Source organism: Mesocricetus auratus, unplaced genomic scaffold, assembly GCF_017639785.1.
Source record: "Mesocricetus auratus isolate SY011 unplaced genomic scaffold, BCM_Maur_2.0 Super-Scaffold_100009, whole genome shotgun sequence".
Taxonomy (NCBI): domain Eukaryota; kingdom Metazoa; phylum Chordata; class Mammalia; order Rodentia; family Cricetidae; genus Mesocricetus; species Mesocricetus auratus.
The window spans coordinates 21021566-21041395 of NW_024429193.1; the positions used below are offsets into that span (position 1 = coordinate 21021566).

Genomic DNA, 19830 nt, shown 5'->3' on the forward strand with positions numbered 1-19830 from the left:
GCCCTTAACTTAAACATTCAGCCAACTCTGGCCACACATACAGTCCCCAAGATTGGGAACTTTAGGGTTAGGTGGTTAGGCTGTAATGAAGACTAGAATCCTGATTAGTTTTTGTCCATTTGACTCAAGCTTCGCATGTCTGGGAAGAGGACACCTCAACTGTTGGCAAGTCTTTGGGGCATTTTCCTGATTAATGATTGACATGGGAGGGCCCAGCCCACTGTAGGTGGTGCACCTGCCTGGATGGGTGACCCTAGGTTGTATAATAAGGCAAGCTGAGCAAGCCAAGGGGAGCAAGCCAGTCAGGGGCAGGCGTTTCTCCTTAATCTCTGCTTCAGTTCCTCTCTGAGTTCCCGCTCCGACTTCCCTTGATGATAGACTTTAAAGTGTGAGCTGAAATAAATGCTTCCTTCCCAGCTGTTTTTGGGTAGTGTTTTATCACAATAGGAAAGCAAGGACTGTTGGAAGCAAGATGAAATAATGCCTTTCCTTCCCACATTGCTAGGGCCACTAGGGAGGTCGCACAGTGCAGAGAAAAATAGTGTCACCTGAGGTGACATGGAGAAATCTGAAAATCCCCAAGGAACAGGATCCAGAAGCCAGAGGTGACTCTTGGAAATATAACAGAAGTGCTCATTTTCTTTCTTGCTCTGAGTAGCCCACCTCCTTCCTGTTCAAACGCAAAGGATGCCGGAAGTCTTTCTTGCGCATAGGTCCAGGTGTCTTGAACTTTCGTGTTCACAGTGATCTCAGTTGACTTGTGCTGTGCTTAAGGACAATGACACCACTGAGTTTCATGTGTGGTAATCTTCAGATTTTAAGAAGAGTAACAACTCCTGCTTTGTTGGCTTCCATGTGGGCTCTCAGAAACACTTGTTGTGGTGGCTTTTGGTGTCAGTGAAGCAGCACCTACCTTGTTGGGAACCCACAAATGCTACTTAACGAGGTGGGTATGTTTAGACCACACTCAGGTTAGCCTGATGATATTTCCTGGGTACAGAAAAAATTGGTACCAGGCTTCTAAACTCCATAGCGACGAAATCATAAAGGTGCATTGCCCCAAGTCACTGAATCCGTAGGCATTTGCTACCATACCAGTAGAAAAGGAATGTGCCTGGTGGTACATTATTCGTGAATATGTTTGTTAAATGAGGAATTTAACCTAGAAGCTAGAGAAAATGAAAGTATCCAAAGCTTGCTTTGTGAGTTGAAATAAAGACCAACTACGCATATTTTCTTTATAGTTACTTTTACTGGAAAACAACAACAACAACAAACATGTTTTCAAAACTGTCAAAATAAAAAACCAATACACAAGATTGCACCATCATTTACAAATGCTGGCAGTTAAAGGCAAGTAGTTTTCCACACAGAATCCCATCTCAGTAGTCTTCTACACAGGCAAGAGCACTTGAAAGGCAGATCTTGGAGCTGTTGGCTGGATTCAAAGTTCCCTTAGCCACACTGACAGCATTGTACCATCAAAACATATCACAGACCTCAGCTAGGAACTTCTCCACCACGATATTGCATTGATGTCTTTTAAAATTTCACATTCTTTCCATGCACCATCATTCATAGTCTGGGGTATAGTTCAACATTCTCCAGTGTCCTTCTTTATGCATTATACAATATATGCTCTTCAATTCATACGTAACTTCCACAGTCTTCACATTCTCTTCAACCACCGCTGTCATCACTATACAAGAATATAATTTATATGTAAATACATAAACACACACCTTCATAAGGGGTTGGGGTAGGAGGAGACCTTCTGCCAGAAAACAGATACAGGCATAGTAGGTAACTCAAGGACCCCCAGAAAGGACTTGAGGCCACTAACACTAGCTTGAAAAAAAGCAATCCAGAAACTTAAAGAAAAACTAAATTAGTTGTGTGTATTTTATTCTGCACCATTTTGAATTAGACAGGAATAAATCCAATAATACACTTGCAACGTGAAACACCGAGTGTGTTAACAGCTTGCAAGTGTCACAGTGAATGCTCAGCTGTCTTCAGAGATACGGGCACACATAAACATCCATACTTTAGAATCCACCTTCTGGGTCTTGTGCTCACACATGCCACAAACAGAGTGTGATTCAGACTAGATTCGAGTTCAAGGCACTACTGAGCAAAGGCTACATGCTTTCTTAGTGATTTTATGTGCCTGTGAGGCCTACCTCAAACTCAGAAATTAAAGAATATATAAGCAGTCTCTTGACAATATATATTACGTATGTATACATGTCCTTAGAAATTATGTAAAAGCCTAACAGCTTATTGGATTGATTTTTATGAGCAGTTTTTTCAAACAAACTTACACATAATTTCCCCCATCAACAGTACTGATAAAATACAGGGCACCTTTTTCTTTCAAGTATCTGGGTAAAATAGCACACCCTGAGATTTTAGGGTGCAAATGTTACACCTTGTAAACCGTAGAACGAAACTCCTCAAGCACCACATAGGAAAATGTATACCATGATAGTTTTAAATACTGCTGAATGTGTCTTCAATGTACACATGTGCACTTATCATGAGATTATAATCATCTACCTAGAAACCAACACTGCACACACTCGTGGAAGTGTAACCATCTACTTAGGAATCAATTCTGTCCTGCAGGCCAAGGTAGAAAAAATCCAGGGAATAGGATCATTTCATTGGTAGCAAACACAGGCTTTTGTTTCTACAGCAGATAAGGAGAACGGGTTAGGGCACATCAAATCTTTTTAAGAAGCAAGAGTGAAAAGGTCAAATCTGAATAAAGAAGAAAGGTTTTTATGTCACTAGACATTTTCTAGTTATATAAGATGAATTTGAAATGCATGCTAATTTTGAAATGTATCCTAAAGTTGTCAAGTATAATTTATTTTTAGCTTAATTACATGGAGACAGTCATATTTGCACTAATCCTTTATCTTGGGCTTTATCTACACATAAGTGTCCAAAGAAATACATTCTGGTCAGCTGAATTTTCATACTGGCTTCAAATGCATTTAGTTTTCAAGAAACGGGTCAAACGGGACCTGTTTCAACATGACCCCATTACTAACAGAGAAAGGAGTCAATGGGTTGAGATTCCTTCACAGAGTTCCTCATGATCATTCTGGAAGTTGAGTCTCACACATGACCTTGAGAAAAAAATTACAAAGGCCAGGGCACATTTTGTTTAGATTCAAGCTCATAGCTCTATTTAGGGTACTTTTTTTAATTAATGGTTTTATGATGTAAAGCATGACGGGTAGTTCAGTAGTTAAGAGACACTGTTGAGCGTTACTGCTTCATGCTGTAGAAGGGCTGTCTAGATTCATCCCACATTGGTTGAAAGAAGAAAGAATAGACAGCCACTTCATTCAAATGTCCATATAAGCTCAAGAAATGGCAAAACAAAGGAAACAGAGATTGGGATGTGTGCCTTGTGAGAATTTTCTTTCTCTGTCACTTGAGGTAGGAACTGCCCAGTAGATGATGCAGCTGTGAAACGATCAATATCTGTTATGAACGGCATAAACACAAGTTTATAATTGCATCTTAACCACTCGCACCCTTACCACATCCTTGGAAACTTGAGGGAGGGCTCAACCTTTTTGCATATAAGCAGCAACAAATACAATTTCTCCCCCCCCCCACACACACTTCAGTTTCCTTTCTACTGTGTGAGACTGGAAGGCTCGAATACTGGTGATAAGTACTGATAGTAGCCCATGAACTCACAGTCTCTGGACTGACACATTTTCTTGAAGAGAAGTCTCTCTTTGTAGGGAGCTGGCAAGCAAACCCATGGGGCTTTCCTGAAAGTCTCCTGGGACATGAGAAGCCTTCCTGGTGAGGGTTCTCTCCATGCAAACCCTGTCTATCCTGTGCTTTCCATTCAAATCCTTCAGATTTCACAATACTGCTTTACAGCTCACAGGCTTGAGCTCTTTGGAAGAAATGGGTTCTAGTTTCTTGTTCCAATATTAAGTAATCTTATGTAGCCAGTTTGCCTGAAAAATGCTAAAGTTCTGAGATTAATATTCTATGAGAAGGGAATAATGCTTTCCTAAATACGGCCCAAATGCATCTTCCGTCCCAGAGATGGAATGGAAGTTGCCTTCCTACCTCAGGCCTCGGAGACAAAGCTATATTTCATAGCTCCTTAGCCAGTGACTGAGTGGCCAAAGTCACCATTCCTGCCGCTTCAAGTCTTGCTTTTTATCTAAAAGAACTTAATGCTTAGGCTTGTTTTCCTCCTTTAAAGGAGGCCCTGGAAGCGACACTGAATTTATTTTGAGTCTGGACAAAAAAAAACAAAAAACAAAAAAACAAACAAAAAAAACCCATCATAATTACAAAGTAGTAAAATTGAAAAAAAACCTTAGAAATTTCAGTTTTTTAAGGTAGCATAAAATCCTGTTCTTCAAGAAACACTTTTAAGTAGAAAGCAAACATTGATGATCATCAAAATCAAAATGATTACTTAAAGAATTTACCAGAATGCTTTATCTTTAAACAATGAGTAACTAAACAGAGATTCCTTACGGAAGTCCTGAGCTAATAATACATGGGTTTTAAAGTTGTGTTCATTTAGGAAGTAATCAAGAAATTCTTCAGTGTATCACTTAAATTGAGACACCAACTAAGGCAAGCTGAAAGTATCTTTTCAGTCAGAATTGGGTCCCAACTGGTCAGTAAAACATCCCATGGTCTGGAATCTTAACATCTGTTAAAACCCAAAGCAATGTAATTATAGCTTTCTTCTTAAGGATGGCTGGGACTGGAGGGAAACAGAGCCACTAAAGCAAAGTTCACAGCCAATTCTTCCCCAAAACTTCAGGCTGCAAATGGTGAGAGGCAGGAGGAACTCTATGAAGGGAATCATTAGAGGGGTGTGTGTGTGTGTGTGTGTGTGTGTGTGTGTGTGTGTGTGTGTGTGTGTGTGTGTGTGTGCGTGCTGCACTCTGACAACAAAGGTTGGATTCTTGAGACCTGCCATATATTCCAAGGAACTCCAAGGTGATTTGTGATCCTATTACTGATTTGCCAATTTGGTTTACAATAGAACCAATCAGATTCTATGGACTGTTTCGAATGAACCATTCAAATACTCAGTATACTGTTTGCCTGGTCACAAGTGCTTGGAGAAGGCAATGACAAGAAAGCTTATATCCTGTATTAAAGTATAAAAAGAAATACTTTACGGGGAGAAATGCAACCATTCAGTCATCTTAGTGAAATTGAAATAACAAAAACTACCCTAAGGGAGTAGTTCAGGAAAATATACAAACTTACACACATGGTTCATAAGAAATAAAAGTTCATAACACAACTGAAAGTTTTTCAGATGAATTCGGAGTGTTGCAATGCAACTTCAGATTAAAGAACAGTCCTTATTTCTGTCTTGCTCCTGCAAAAGAAAAAAATGCAAAGAAAACATGGTCAAAGAAAAGACAGTTCTGGAAGAGCATTTCCCTGTAAAGGTGCAAGAAAGGCATACACCCTCCCATTTGCTATTTAGTTATGTGGCTCATTTCTCTATAATATATGGTTTTCAAGACAGGGTTTCTCTGTGTAACTCTGTAGACCAGGCAGGCCTCGAACTCACAGAGATCCACCTTCCTCTGCCTCCCAAGTACTGGGATTAAAGGTGTATGTCAGCACCGGCTGACTGGAATTTATATTTTTAAATGTGTTTTGAAAGCATGCCTCTGAATCTCCTAGTCATTGCTGACTTCCAGAAAGTGCTACCAAGTGGAACCTGCCTTGGAAAATTGAATTAAATTCAATCAACTATTTAAAATGATTTTAGAGTTAAATGTTTCGTCTCTCTGAAATCATTCACAAGGACAAAGCAATCCCTAAAATTAGCACATAGAATTGATATTTAAATTAAATGGCATCATTTGTAATTTGCCATGCCAGAGACCTAATTAGATGAATGAAACACTCTGAATTCCTGGAAAGCAAATAGCCACTAACTAAATCATGTAGAATTTCTCACGGTGTGTAGTTACATAAATTAGATGGACTGGCTGTAACATGTAACTCAATTAAACCCATTTTAAGACAGCAGTGACATTCAAAAGCTTTCTTCTACTTTTATAAAATTTTACTATAGTCTACTAGAACGTTTTTAAACGGATCTTTTTGGAGCTTTGGAGCTTGTTCCGGAACTAGCTCTTGTAGACCAGGCTAGTCTCAAACTCACAGAGATCTGCCTGCCTCCCAAGTGCTGGGATTAAAGGCGCGTGCCACCACTGATCTTTTTTAATGCCCAGAAGTTGATATCTAAATATAAGATTATAAAGACAAAAACAAAATGAACTGCAAGTGATATTTGTTGAGGAGTAGAAAGTCTCTATTATGTGAAAAACACCCTTGAAGAGGGAGAATCAAATAGAATCGCTAACTATACGTAGTCAAGCAGCCAGGCAAGGGACCCTCTCTTCCTGTGACCTAGGAGACAGAGGCCTGTTTAAGCACGTGTTACTAAGAAAGGAAGCTAGAACAATACTGCTTTTGCAGCTCATATGAATGTACTTCAGTTACATCGTTTTGTTTGATATCTATTTAATAGAATGCATCCAGGCTAAAGGAAATGTCGATATATGGAACATCTAGTGCCCACAACTTAGCAGTCCCCTGAAGCTCACGGATATGCGATTTGCTCAGGTTGATTTTCTATCTTAACTCACACAGAACAGTAAGAGGACACTGAACATAATCACACGCAAAGGAGGAGTGGCCATGGGACTAAGAACGATTTCAATTGCGTAAAAGAACTTGACAGTAGTTCTGGCTCGGTGCCATCATAAGGCAAGGTTTATAAGATTTATAAGGGCACCAACAGTAGGAGGAGGAGGAGGAGGAGGAGGAGGAGGAGGAGGAGGAAGAGGAAAAGGAAACTCCCCTTCAAGATGATAGTCAACTGAGACAATATCTTGGGATCATATTCAGAGATCATTAGTCTAGATATTACTTTGTGAATATCCATAAGGTTGTTTTATTTTTTTTGTTTGTTTTTGCTGCTTCTATTAATTTTAGAAAAATTTTGTTTGAAAATGTGAAAGGGTCCATCTAGTTCTTATTAAGATGAAATCATAATAATTAGTCAATGAAACCCATCCGAAGTCTCTCAGGTGGATCCTGGGGGTAGAGAAGAAGGGTTAGCTGTACTGCATTTCCAGGGGCTCTCCCGGAGTGCCTTCCCAGGGGTTTAGACCTGGAACACTGACAGCATTCAGCAGGGCTTTGGGGTGGACTTCCCCTTGCTCCTCCTAGGGTTGTGCCCAGACAGAGAGGAAAATCACCGCATGAAGCTGGCAAGCTGGCCCCAGAGTTTTATAACACGCTGGAAGGCCATGTGGGATACTAGAATACCCTGGCACCCAGCCGACTTGCCTGGAGAACAGCCCGCTCTGAGGGGACTGCAGAGCTACGGGTACTGACTGAAACAATGGGGCTGGCTTCCTGCTCTGTCTAGGCCTGGGGGAAATTTAAGGGTTCTTGCTTCCAAGAGGCTTTGGCACTTACTGTATGTTGTTCTCTGGGGTGGGTTGGCAGTTCCATCTTTACAACTTTCTCAAGGTTCTTGCCATTTTACAGATGAGAGAAGTAAGGCTCAGAGTGTGTATAGCACTGGCCTAGACCAGTAAATAATGGTCCCTCTCTCTGAGTTCTAGCTGTGTGATTTCGTGTGGACCTGTGCTCTGGTCACAGTCACATAGCTCCCCTTCAACTAAAGAGCTTAAACTTGTCCGCATCCATGGGGAGAGGGAATTCCCTCGAATGTACACCCCATCCCTTTCCTCTCCAAACTCTCTCATAACCAAAGACACACCCTTGAGTCTAGTGTCTCCACATGGCTCAGATTTCTCTTTACAACATAGAATGTTCTGGCTCGACATTTTCGTCATGAGAAAAACACATATAGAAGCTTAATAAATGTTGGATATATTCAGACTTCAATTTATTCCCTTCTCCCTGCCTTCTTGTTCCTTTTCTCAAACTCAGCACACATGCACGCACTCACTCACTCACACACACACAGACACACACACACAGTCTCTCCCTCCCTCGGCCCCCTCCATCCCTCCCCTAGTGAAATAGCTAGAAGGTTCTAGAAGGTTCAATTCGCTCTTGGATAGAACTTTCATTTCCCACCTGATTGAACTGAAATTAGAAAAATTACCATCAGGGCTACCAGCCTAGCCATGTTCTGCCATCCTCTATGAGGATACAAATGTCACATAATTAATTCTTTACTAGGCTGACTGGCCAAGAGACAACATAAAGACACTGAAATTTTTCAGAGAAGTTAAGCCTGGCACAAACGGAAGGGGAATACTTCATAGCAAACAAACAAACAAACAAACAAACAAAAAGGCAGAAGAAAGAGAAGCAGGTGAACGAGGACCTTCTGTAATAATGCAGGCGTTGGCTTCAGATGGCTTGGACTTCATTTACTGTGGATTAGGGCTATTTATGTCTCCATTTGCCCAACAGGGAATAGGAAAAGACACCAGGCTAAGTTTTGATAAGGAAGAAAATGTAAATGTACACAGAGCACACCTGTAATCACAGTGCTTGGGAGGCAAAGGCAGAAAAAACAGAGATTCGAGGTTAGCTTTAGATGAGTTTGAGGCTAACCTTGGCCTACATGTGTATGCCCAATAAAATTGTGGAGGAGGTTGAGAGTAAGCTAGAGGTAAGCTCAATCTAATGAAAAGGAAGAAGAGAAAAGTCAATTCAAATAAAAGGACATTAAGAATCCCAGCACTTAAGAGGCAGAGGCAGGTTGATCTCTGTGAGTTCAAGGCCAGCCTGGTCTGCAGGGCTAGTTCTGCAACTGCCAGGGTTACACAGAGAAACCCCATCCTGAAAAACAAGACAACAACATCAACAACAAAAGATAGAACAAGACTCTAGTTATATATAATAATTGGGAGAGGGAAACACATGTTCAGGGAAGGGGACAGAAATAAACTGTTGGTTGTGGGATGTAATTGTGGAACTAACTGAAACTCAAGTGTGGAGTTTTTAGCAGCTCAGCAACTGGGCACCTCTGTCCACTAGGACATAAAAGGTAACCACACTCCTGGCCTACCAGGGATGCTCAGCATTTTGAAGTATGTTCTGGTGAGAGAGCTGTCAAGGCTACCCAGTCCTGCACCTTAAGCTGTTTATTCTGTAATAAAAACAAAACAAAACCCTGAAAAAAGTAAGGACATGGGCCCATGTATAGATGAGTGTGGTAGGCCATTAAAGTCAATGGAGAAATGAGAACCCACAGTGGGAAGACATTGCAAATAAATAATGAGTTAACAACAAGCCCAGAATAACTTCTCAGACAGCAAGCAAACACTAGAGCAGATATTCAGGAAACTAAGCGTCCCTAGAGAGAGAGGGAGAGGGGAAAAAGGATGGAGAGTGGAAAGACAATGGTATGATGTCCAGGTTGAAAACCAAGCCTTCCACAGAAGAGACGGTAGCTAAAGAAGAGTCGCCTGACTTCTCAGCTTTGAAACAAGTGGATCTGGGTTTGATAGTCTCAGAACTCCCCGGGGGCCACTCAGAACACACCATGAAAGTGGTATTGAAAATGGCTCTCCCTGAATCCAGCTTTCTCTGTCCTCTTTAGCTCTATTCATAGAAACAACCCTGAGAAACAAGGAAAGAAGAAAGGTCATGAAACATGCTCAGAAATGAAGAAATAAGTCTTGCAGAAAACCAAGGGGCACTCAGTTAAAACGAAATCATTACCATTCTCTAAGACTGGACCCTAGGCGGCAGGTGGAGTGCCGATTGAAGTTTTGATAAAGTTAATGTGTCAGAAAGGTATTAACGATGGGAGAAGTAACTTTCAAAACCAAAATAGGCCAAAACCAAAACATGCACACCAGACCCACCCACAAAACATCTAAAGAAATAGAGAAAGAGCTGAATATTTGCTTTGTGGGCTGGCATGAAGTCCCCAAAGCAAAAAGTACAGGAAATTAGAAGAAAGAAAACCCATAATGGAAAGGGAAGAAAATTCATAATCATAATAGAATAACCAGAAACAAGGCTGGTATCTTTTCCACTCAGTCTGCACAAGGAGTCAAAGCAGAAGGCTTCCCCTTTGTAGGGGGTGCTAAAAATAGACAATGAGACTGTCTTTGAGCTGAAAGGAATCTTAAACAACACTTGAACATTGGCTTTCGGTTTAGAAGGGGGACTCTGCCTCATCATGTTAGAATATCTGCTCCTGACTCACAGAGCCATCGTGCGTCCGTCAGCTTGTGGGATTGTAGTCCACCCCAGAGCACACAGTAGCTGCAGAGTGTAGCCATGGAATGTGTACTCATCAACCAAATGAAAAGCCTAACAGTATTTCCTGAAAATCTGTGTTTAATAAACTACCCCAAAGTAAATGGAGACGTCTGTAGTTCAGAGTCAAATGTCACCAGGGTGTAAAGCACAGACATTCTCTCCTCTGTGACCTCCTTTTGTTATTCTGTGTACCTTACCAAGGAGAGCAGCCTGGGAGAGGGGAGGGCCCGCCGCCTCGCTCTTATTTCTCTCTCACTCTTTGGACATTTCAGTAAAAATCTCCAAGTCTAGTTTACCTGTAGGCAGGTTTACTGCTATAATTGGATCAAATCCTTTACATAGCTTGTCATTTGAAAGGGTGTCATAAAAACCTATCCTATGAACCCCTGTAACCCTTACAAGCCTGGGTTCTGTAGGTGACACTAGAGCTGAAACCACCTGCAGATACTTCGCTCAGGAAAGTCAGTGGGTGCTTTGGAATATTCGAGCACTGCTTTACAAAACTGTCAAAAAAACCCTACCCACCACTTTTTAAAAGCTGATCTTTCCTTGGAAAGTATAATGTTGGATCCTGAAGACCCTGAATTCATATCTCAGGTCGGCAGCTAGATTTTTGCCAGGACACAAAAGGCTCACCTTTGTTCCCTACTCCTCTGCTTGGATCAAAGCCAACATCCGCCTTTCTGTCTTTAAGGCTCTTTGCTAGGGTAAACATTGTGCTTCCAGCAAGGGTAAGAACAAATTCAAAGCTACCCTTCAGCTCTCCAGATGCAAAGCTCAGACTTAGGCCTGTGTCTGATGGAAACAGCACCACACCAAACCTCTCCATATGCAGCAGACCAAAGAAAGGCCAAAGGTTGCTGTGCAACCTCCTGGGCTCCCGGCACCTCACAGCTCCACAAACTCCACAGGATTAGCTGACCAAAACATCCCTGGGTAAACATAGCATCTGCCCAGGGGATCAAAAGCTGTGCCCTGGAAGACAGTCTGTCTGCAGAGCTCCTCCTCCATGCTGAGAGTCCCCTGCAGGCACTCTAGGGTCACTTTGGGTTCCCCACCCTGCCCCTCTTCATTAGTGGTGGTCGCACAGGGCAGTGCCTAGGGCAGACTCTTGGAGAGGAACAATTCAAACACTCTTGTTTCTAGGTTGCAACTAGAGCAAAGTTGATGTTTTCCCCTGAATTCTTAGCAGAAGTCCCAATAATGTGATCCTATGCAGTGTTCTCTTATCTTGGAAGACACTTTGCAGCAATACACTGTCCTAGCAGCTGACATTCTGATACACATGGAATGATAAATATTAATGTCCCCAAGCTGGTAATATAGGTCTGTTTACCTTAGACATGTGAATAAGCAACACACACACACACACACAACACACACGCATGAGGGGTTGTGTGGGGGGGTGACAACTGTGTCCCCTTTTGAGATAACATAGGAATGTTAGTCTGTCATCCCCAAGATTACACTATTCTCTTATTTTAGTCCCCATTTTCTTTTTCATTCTGTGTGGCTTTCCCAAGAAGTAGAAATCCTGGAGACACAAAATCTCAACCTTTCCTGCTCTGAAAGGTAAAGATTACCCTAGACAAGCCAGCCCACAGCTCTGACACTGTGTGCTCCTGCTGAAAGGTGTCTTCACTCTGTCTTCTGTGTTTGACCTGAGGTGTCCTGGTTCCAACCACCCACATTCATGCCTCCTATCAAGTTCCACGGACTGTATTTCTAGCAGAAATTCCTGCCTGTGAGTGCAGATCAGACTGGGTGTCAGAAAGGGGTTTTCTGTTTCCCTTTGCAGAATGGGCATCATTCTTTTTCAAAGGGAGAAGAACAGGCCTAACAGTGCTTATGGGAGTTGGACTTAGCCGTGGAGCATGGTGGGTTCAGTCAGTGCAATACTGCATGAAATCTGTGGCTCCAGAATCTCCCCTCTTGTGAAGGTCAAACTGTGTGTGTGTGTGTGTGTGTGTGTGTGTGTGTGTGTACATGTTCATGTTGTATATCTACCCACACATGAGATACACTAACAATCCTAGGAAAAATATTCTGATCATTTGAAAACTCAAAAACAAGAACTTTTAAAAATGTAGTTTTAGTATAAGAAATCCCAAGAGGAAGATGAGAAGGGAGGGAGAAAGATATTTTTGATGTCTTCAGAAAACATCCATTTTAAATAATTCTTACTTACTGGGAAGCAAACAGGTTTAATGTGTTTCTGGTGACCTAAAGTGGGTTTTCTGTCACCAGGAGGCCAGGAACAAAGAGATAGGCTCACTCCACCAAATCTAGACCAGGCTTTCATTTCTTTCTCCTTCCAACCTTTGACTAAGACAAAGGCCAAGAGAGGCATAGGGAAAGAGCTATATCGGCAGCAGACTGAGGAGTGCAGAGAGGACAGAATGTGAAAAGTTAGTTCCTCCACAAATCAGATACAGTGTAGTCTCCTATTCCAGAACACCCACATCTACAGCCAGCCACTGCAACTCCCCCACCACCAACACAAAGACCGGGAATGGTTCCTCCCCTCTCATCAGGACCACCAGAGTGAAAGTCACTCACCAGGAGCTGCTGCATTCTGCTTTCCTGTGTCTCCTGTCATCTGTGTTCCACCACGAAGCTCATGGTGGTGCCATCAAAGGAGGGGGGAGCGATGATCCGTGGCCCCAGGGGCTGTGAGGTGATGCTGATGACAGGCTTGCCGTGCAGCTGGGGAAAGCCCTTGGCCCCCACAAGTTGGGATGTGGCTGCCGGGGCCGAGGAGGAAGAGGAGGCAGGGGACTGACCAGAGGCCATGAAGTATGGGGCTTCAGTGAGCGCTGCAGCTGTCTCTTTGCCGGGGGTCTCTGCTGCTACTGCGAGCTCATTGCCTCCTGCAGTGTGAGCAATGGGCGTGGGCTGCAGGGCGTTGGGGGGCAGCACTGTGGGCAGAAATCCTGGATAGATCATATAGGTGGGCCCATAGGCCCCAGGACTCAGGGCCAGAGGAGGGACAGGGAGGGACATGGGGGCCACAGGTTGCTGCTGGGAGGTCATTGGCACATCCACGTACTGTCCTGTCTCGGGGTCAAACAACCTCCGGGTCATGGGTTGAACGGGTGTGTCCACCAGATAATACTGCCCAGTGGTCACGTCAAGGAGCATCTTGCGCTGTGTCTGCTGAGGCTGCGTCTGCTGAAAGGGGTCTGTGGGGACTGTGGCTGGGCCTGCAGGCGCCGGAGCGGGCATACCAGGTGGGGAGAAACAGAGGACCTGTGGCTGCGCCCCCTGGAGAGTATAGGGCAATGCTTGCTGGTGGTAGACCGCAGTGGGAGTGTGCTCGGGGCTCTGCAGCCCCGTCGGGGCAGCGACGGCTTCGCGGTGGTTGTCAGGTTTGGTACGCCAAGCTGGCCTACTGGTTCCACTGACGTGCGTGCCTTTGGAGTTATTGGGGACCTGACTGCGGGCACTCAGCGGAGGTAAGCTGCAAAGAGTGGCAGCTGAGGAGCTGGGAGGCGCGTCTCTGGAAGCCCCTGGCCTGCCCAGCAACTCCCCTGAAGCAGAGCTTCCCTTAAGCGGGGCGGGCAGGTAATTCTCACATTCACTGTTACTCTTTTCCAAAGTGACAGCAGTTTTCCTGCCGGTGACCTCGTCAGGGGGTGCTCGGGTGGCCGGGGAGATCTTGAGCGATCTGAGCCCCTGCGATTTGATGCCCTTGGCTGCTGAAAGGCTCTCTGGAGAGGGCCCTTGCAGGAATTTGCCGGCAACACCCCCAGTCTTTTGAGTGCTGCTGGCACTCACGGTGAACACGTTCCGATTGCTGGGAATTGGGGGGAGGGGCTGCAGAGGTTGGGTTCTTTCCACTTCCTTGTGGACTGGGGGGATATAGAGCGACCTGGGCCTTTCTCTGGCCATGTTCTCAAAGGCGGCTGCCCGGGCAGACACACTCTCAGTGCTGGGGTTAGAGTTTCTCCTCTGCAGACGTTCAATGGGGCCCCCCCTTAGCACCACACCAGGTTTGTGCCCCGTGTCCCGTTCCTCCATCTGCCCCAACTGCTTGGCCAGCTTGTCGGGGTCTCCTTCAGGTCCGGCCACCCCTTCCCTCTCCTCGCTGGCAATGAGTGACAGGACGTGGCTGTCGGCCATCATGGGCAAAGGGTCACTTTTGCGCTTCCATTCATTCCTGTTGAAGCTGTACAGCTCTTCCATGGACCTCACGGCGGCCGTTAGCTTCTCCAAGGCGTTCCGGGCTGGCTTTGGTGCCTTCCCTTCCTCCTTGATGTCTTCGTCTTTGGGTTTCTCTGGGGTCCGCTGAGCAGAAGCCTTGGAGACAATCTTGAGCACGGGCAGGTAAGAGCCCTGCTCAGATTTATTGGGAGCAATGGTGGCCACAGGCAGCCTGCCAGATGCCCTGTGAACCAAGACAGTCCCTTCTGGAGAGGAGTTCAAGAGTCTGCTGCCACTGCCCACTCTGCCCACGCCTTCCCTGGGCTCGCGGTCCACACTGTCTTCTCTTGGATTCACAACCGCCTGGCACGTGATCACCATAGGGGACAAGGACCCAGATCCTCCAGCTGCGGCAGTCAGCTGCCTAGGCTTCGGCCCTGTCAACCCCTGCTCTGGGGTGACGCTGCCCTTGTCACTGCTATCCCCTGACCCTTTGATTAGTTTCCTGACATCCCTCACCTGGTGGAGAGGTCCTGGGGCCTTGGACTTGTCTCTTACGTCTCTCACCTGGAACTGGGGCACCTTTTCCAGATTGTCCCCACCACGGAAGAGTTTCTGCTGGGTCCTGCTGGTGTCCTCAACGGTCTTAAAGAGGTTTGAGTTGCTGCCACTAGCCAGTTTGGGTGTGAGCAACTTGGCAATGTTGAAGTCCGAGCTTGGCTGTTGTACACTTCCCAGGCGGATCTTGATTTCGGGAGCTTTGGGTCTGATCACGGCCGTGGAGGTAGCCTGGGCAGCAGCAGGGTACTTGGTGGCCTGCTTCTGCGGCTGTTTGTCCTTGGGCATCTGCTGGATGTTGGGAACGAAGAGGCGAGACATGATGGTAGACTTGCTGGCAGAGATCTCCCCGAGATCAGCCCGCCAGTCCCCACCTTTGGGGAGCTTTAGCTTCCCGATGGGGCCTTTCTCCTCCAGCTTCTCTGCCTCCCTCTCCTTCCATGTCCGGAAGGCACTGTTCTGACTCCGAAGGAAGATGCCCTTCACGGTCTCTGAGGCACTCTTTTTAATTTCACACACTTCCGTGTGCCCGTCAGAGAAATTTCGGCTGGGGCCTGTGTTGCTCTCTCGAGGAGTACTGGCTTTGAAAATGGGGGACTTAGAACCCACAACAGACCCTTCTCCACCTGCATCGGACACACTGACCACGGTGTATTCGGAACTAGCCTCGGAGTGCCTGGAGCTCTGCCTCTGCAGGCCCCTCTCCCACGGCTTCTCAGCCCCAGGAGGCCCTTCTGTCTCCTTAGAGGTGCTGGGGGCGTTCCGGTGAGAAGTGTCAGTGACTTCTCCTCTCTCCATTTTGAACTCGTGTTCTCGCTGCATCTTCTTGGAAATGACATTTTTGAGCAGACTCGAAGCGAACTTGGACTTCTTCTGGGGGCCGTCACCGCGGGAGGCAGGCTTGCTACTCTCGGATGTCTCTGATCCGTCATCCGTGTACACGGACCCCGGACCTTTGCTGGAACCTTTGCTGACTCTGCAGGGCCCGGCGGCTGAGCTGACTTTGCTCTCACTTCGTAGATTGAGGGGCTCCAGAAGTGTGACTACCCGGGAGCCAGTTTGGACCTGCTTCTGGAAGCACAGGGGTGTCTCCACGTGTTTGATTTCTCCTTCAACTTTGCTGACCACAAACTCCAAGGCCTTGGTCTGGGACTTCTTGGCCTGGAGGTAGAGCTGGTCTGCGGTGGCTCGCGTGCCCTTCCTCAGACCTGCAGCCACAGAGGCGGCACTGCTCCTCAGCAGGCTCTGCTCCACCCTGGCTCCAACACCTCCACATTTTAAGTCCAGGAAGGTTGACCATCGTCCAAAGCCCACTTCGGAGAGTGTGGTGGAGGATTCCCGGGAGCTGATGTTCAGAGCCTCAAAATAGGGGTAAGCGAGGCTCCGGAAGGCCCTGGAAGTTAGGTTTCTCACCTCTTTGTCCGCATCGTCCAGCTCGCTCACTGCACTGGAGGCTCCGCTGGAGTAGTCCACCAACTCCTTGGCCCGGATGGCCCCGCACCTGGTTTGCAGCCGAGCTGGGACTGCAATGAATTTCTTTGCATGGTCCTGAGCCACGGCTGCAGCCGAATTTTGCTTTTGTGAACTTGAATTGTGTTCAGCAGCTGTAGAGACGCGGAGGCTCATGTCGCCTTCATGCTTGGCAGCATAAATAATGTTTTGCTTTGCACGCACGTTGCTAGGCTCATTTATAGCCCGGGAAGTTGGCTTGATTGATAGGAGGATCTGGCTTGCTGCACCCGCACAGCTGCTTGCAGCAGTGACCGGTGCCCCTAACGCTGCCTCCTGGAGCTCCAGTGAAGGCTCAGGTGGAGTGGCGGTGCCAGGCCCAGTGGGTGGGGGAATAGCGTCGCTGTCAGAGGGGCCACTGCCCACTTCTGTGCTGCTGGTGTCACGGCCACTGCTGCCTGCACTAGGGCGAGCCAGGTCACTGCTGATGGGGCTGGGAGTCCGAGTGGTGTTGGTGCTTGGAGTGGTGCTGACGTAGCAGCTGTTGTCGTCATCTTCTTCGGTGGTGATGTCTCCTGGGGTCTCATCACTGCCACCAAAGGAAGCATAGTCCACGAACGAGTAGATCACGTTGTTGTCCTCGAAGTCCCAGCGAGAAGCCAGCCCCACATCGAAATCCATGCCCTGCTCTACCTCACTCAGCTGGATCTCATGGGTGGTGATGTAGTGTGCGTCCTCATTTTTCACGGGCTCCCTCTTGCCCTGGGACTTGGCAATAATGTCCTTGCACCCTGTTCCATCACCGACCCCTCCTCTCCCATCCTCCCGTGCTCCTGCCCTTTCCCCTGCTTCTTCTTCGTTGTGTCGCTGCCAGCTGGCTTCCGCCTCACTCTCAAAGCCTAAGGATGAAGAGGAGGTGGCCAGGCCCCCCAGTAACTTGGTGGGGCCATCCGTTTTGGAAAGGCCAGCGTCTTCTGCTGTGTCCACCGGGGAGGAGGAGGAGGAGGAGGAGGAGGAGGAGGAGGAGGAGGAGGAGGAGGAGGAGGAGGAGGAGGAGGAGGAGGAGGAGGAAGATGAGAAGTCACTCTCACCAGCCCGGGAGCTGGGGCATTGGCTCTTCCTGGGAGTTGGAACCTCACTAGCATGGCTGCTGGGTTCATCCTTGGCTTTTGTCTTTGGGCTCCCGGAGGCCTGCTCCCCAGGGCAGTGTTCTAGTAGCGATTTCATGGTCTGGGGGCTCTCGCTTTGGACTCCAGTTGAAGCACACATCTCCACATACTTGGCTTCGTGCTGAGTAGAGTCTAAAGGCTCAGGAAGCAGTCGCAGCTGCTGCCTGGGCTCCGGGCTGTCTTGTGCTCTGCTCACCCGGTCCTCCGCAGGCGTCAGGCTGCTGGCCATGTCAGAAGTACCACCTTCCATCCCGAGCCCTTGCCCAGGTTTCAGTGACAAGAAGAGGCAGTGGTGAGCTCTGGGGCTATCCCGGGTCCCCCTCCGGTCCTGGAGGGGCCGCAGAGTGGCCTGAAACAGGTTCCCACGTGTCTGGGCTGGCCCCAAGCCTGTAGGTACCACTGCTACAGCTGCCACCACCGCCCAGTGCTTCAGCCCCTGTGGCGGGACCTCGGCAAGCCAGAGTGAGGTGGGAGGGCTCCCAAGAGGGGCAGCAGAGGTGGTCTGTAGCCAGGGGGCTGCGGCTCCGGCCGCGACCTTGGCCAGTGTCCTGCGGCTGAGCTGTCCTGTCCAGTTGCTTGTCTGGCACCGTCCGTGGCTGGGGGTCTGAATGCCATCAGCCAGTGAAGAAGCCGCATCTGTAGGTCGACCCCAGGTCTGCCAGAAATGAACGGAAAGCATGTGCTGTGTCTTGTGCAGCCTTGGCGCTGTCCTGGATGTGGAGACAGAGGGTCACGTCATTCCAGAAATATTTTTAGTGTCCATTCCCTAGTCATATCGAAACTACACTTGAGGGTAAGAGGAAGAGGCTGTGAGGAGCCGAGGAGAGGAGGTGGGGTGGGAGAGGAATGTGGCTTCTGACTCAAATCCGCCAAATGTTCATTGTAATCTGTTTCAGAGCCGTCTAGCAAGTACACAATTACCCGTCCCTGGCTGCCATCTTTCTCTTCCCAGCTTCTGACTGCATGAATTTTCTCCCCTTGTTCAAAATTCAAATTTTGCACCAGGCTTCAAATCAATTAAGGAAACTCCAGAAATACTTCGAGTCTCCCTCGTGCATACGGCAATTTTATATTTGCTCTATTTGCATACGCTATCCCTTTGGAGAACAAAATCAGATGAGTGTGAGTTACAAAAGTTTTCATAGGACAAGAATGTTTTTCATCCTCCTTCCCTGTGGTCAAACTTACACTATGTGGAACATAACCTATCTGTTTGAAAATGGGGGGCGGGAGGACCTCTTCCAGGATCCTTACTGTATTGATTCAAAGCTGAAAGGGTAATTTTACAGAGATCTAATAACTGCTTAAATAAACTTGGAGCTACGGACACTCTGAAGAAACACAGGAGGGCAATGTGGACATGATTTCAAATCCCTGCAGTATCTACTCAAGCTCAAAACCGTCTCTAAACTTGTAAACCCCCGACAAAACAATAAACCCTGTTAAATATAGCCTGAGCTGCAGCTTGCGATTGGACTCCCTTGGCTGTACGCCAGGCCGGCAGGGCACAGAGTCAAAACACAGGAAAGAACAACGAATATGCTTACCCTTCATGAGTACAGTGCGGCTTGGAGGAAGGTTCAGAGAGGAAATGGGAGCCGCTGGCATGCCCCATGAAACACGGCCAAAATCCCAGTTCACCAGCTCTGAGACATATCCATTCCAAACAAGGCAACCCACCACAGAGGTCTGGGCTAGCAACCTTTGGGGGCAATTCCCTGGGCATAGTTCACGGAGAACTACGACTTGGTTTTGGTGAGATCTGGCCCTCATCAGCTGCCAGGTTCCACCACTATACATAGTCTGTGTGTCACTTATGCCGACTGGATAAAGCCCTATTTTAAACATCCACGTTTGTGGAAAACAAAAATAACATCGTCAAGCATCCCCTTTTGACATGAATGCCACCCCCGCGCTGAAAAGTGTTCCTTCCTCTGAGTAGGCTTGCGGGTAGGTGGGAAGTAGGCACCCTAACAACTGCAGCTTCTGCCTTCTCTCCCTGCTGGGGTGTAGGCATCCCAACCCAGCTATTCCCCCTGGACCAGACCTTTGCATTCTCCACTGCCACTAAAACATGATCAGGAGAGCCTGAAAGCATCAAGAATAAAATTATGGATATAAAGCCATAACTCACAGTGAGGAGTGAAAAAGAAATGCCTTGGAAATCTTAGTTTCTTGATTAATGAATACAATGACTAGCGACATTTAAATTTGT

The 19830-nt window shown here is 47.0% G+C and overlaps 1 protein-coding gene across 2 annotated transcripts; it reads right to left on the reverse strand.

Annotated features, from left to right (window-relative positions):
- Nucleotides 1-1232: 1232 nt before the first annotated feature.
- On the reverse strand, nucleotides 1233-18321 carry CUNH4orf54 (chromosome unknown C4orf54 homolog). Of its 2 annotated transcripts, none has more exons than XM_040751740.1 (3): nucleotides 12856-18321; nucleotides 5282-5392; nucleotides 1233-1699 (listed from the first exon to the last, which is right to left on the reverse strand). In XM_040751740.1, exon 1 carries the CDS (start codon nucleotides 18292-18294, stop codon nucleotides 12892-12894), a length of 5403 nt encoding a protein of 1800 aa, XP_040607674.1. In that variant the 5' UTR covers nucleotides 18295-18321; the 3' UTR covers nucleotides 1233-1699; nucleotides 5282-5392; nucleotides 12856-12891. The 2 variants fall into 2 exon arrangements, with proteins under 2 accessions (XP_040607674.1, XP_040607673.1); XM_040751739.1 differs by having other exon boundaries at nucleotides 5278-5392.
- Between the last annotated feature and the right edge of the window lie 1509 nt (nucleotides 18322-19830).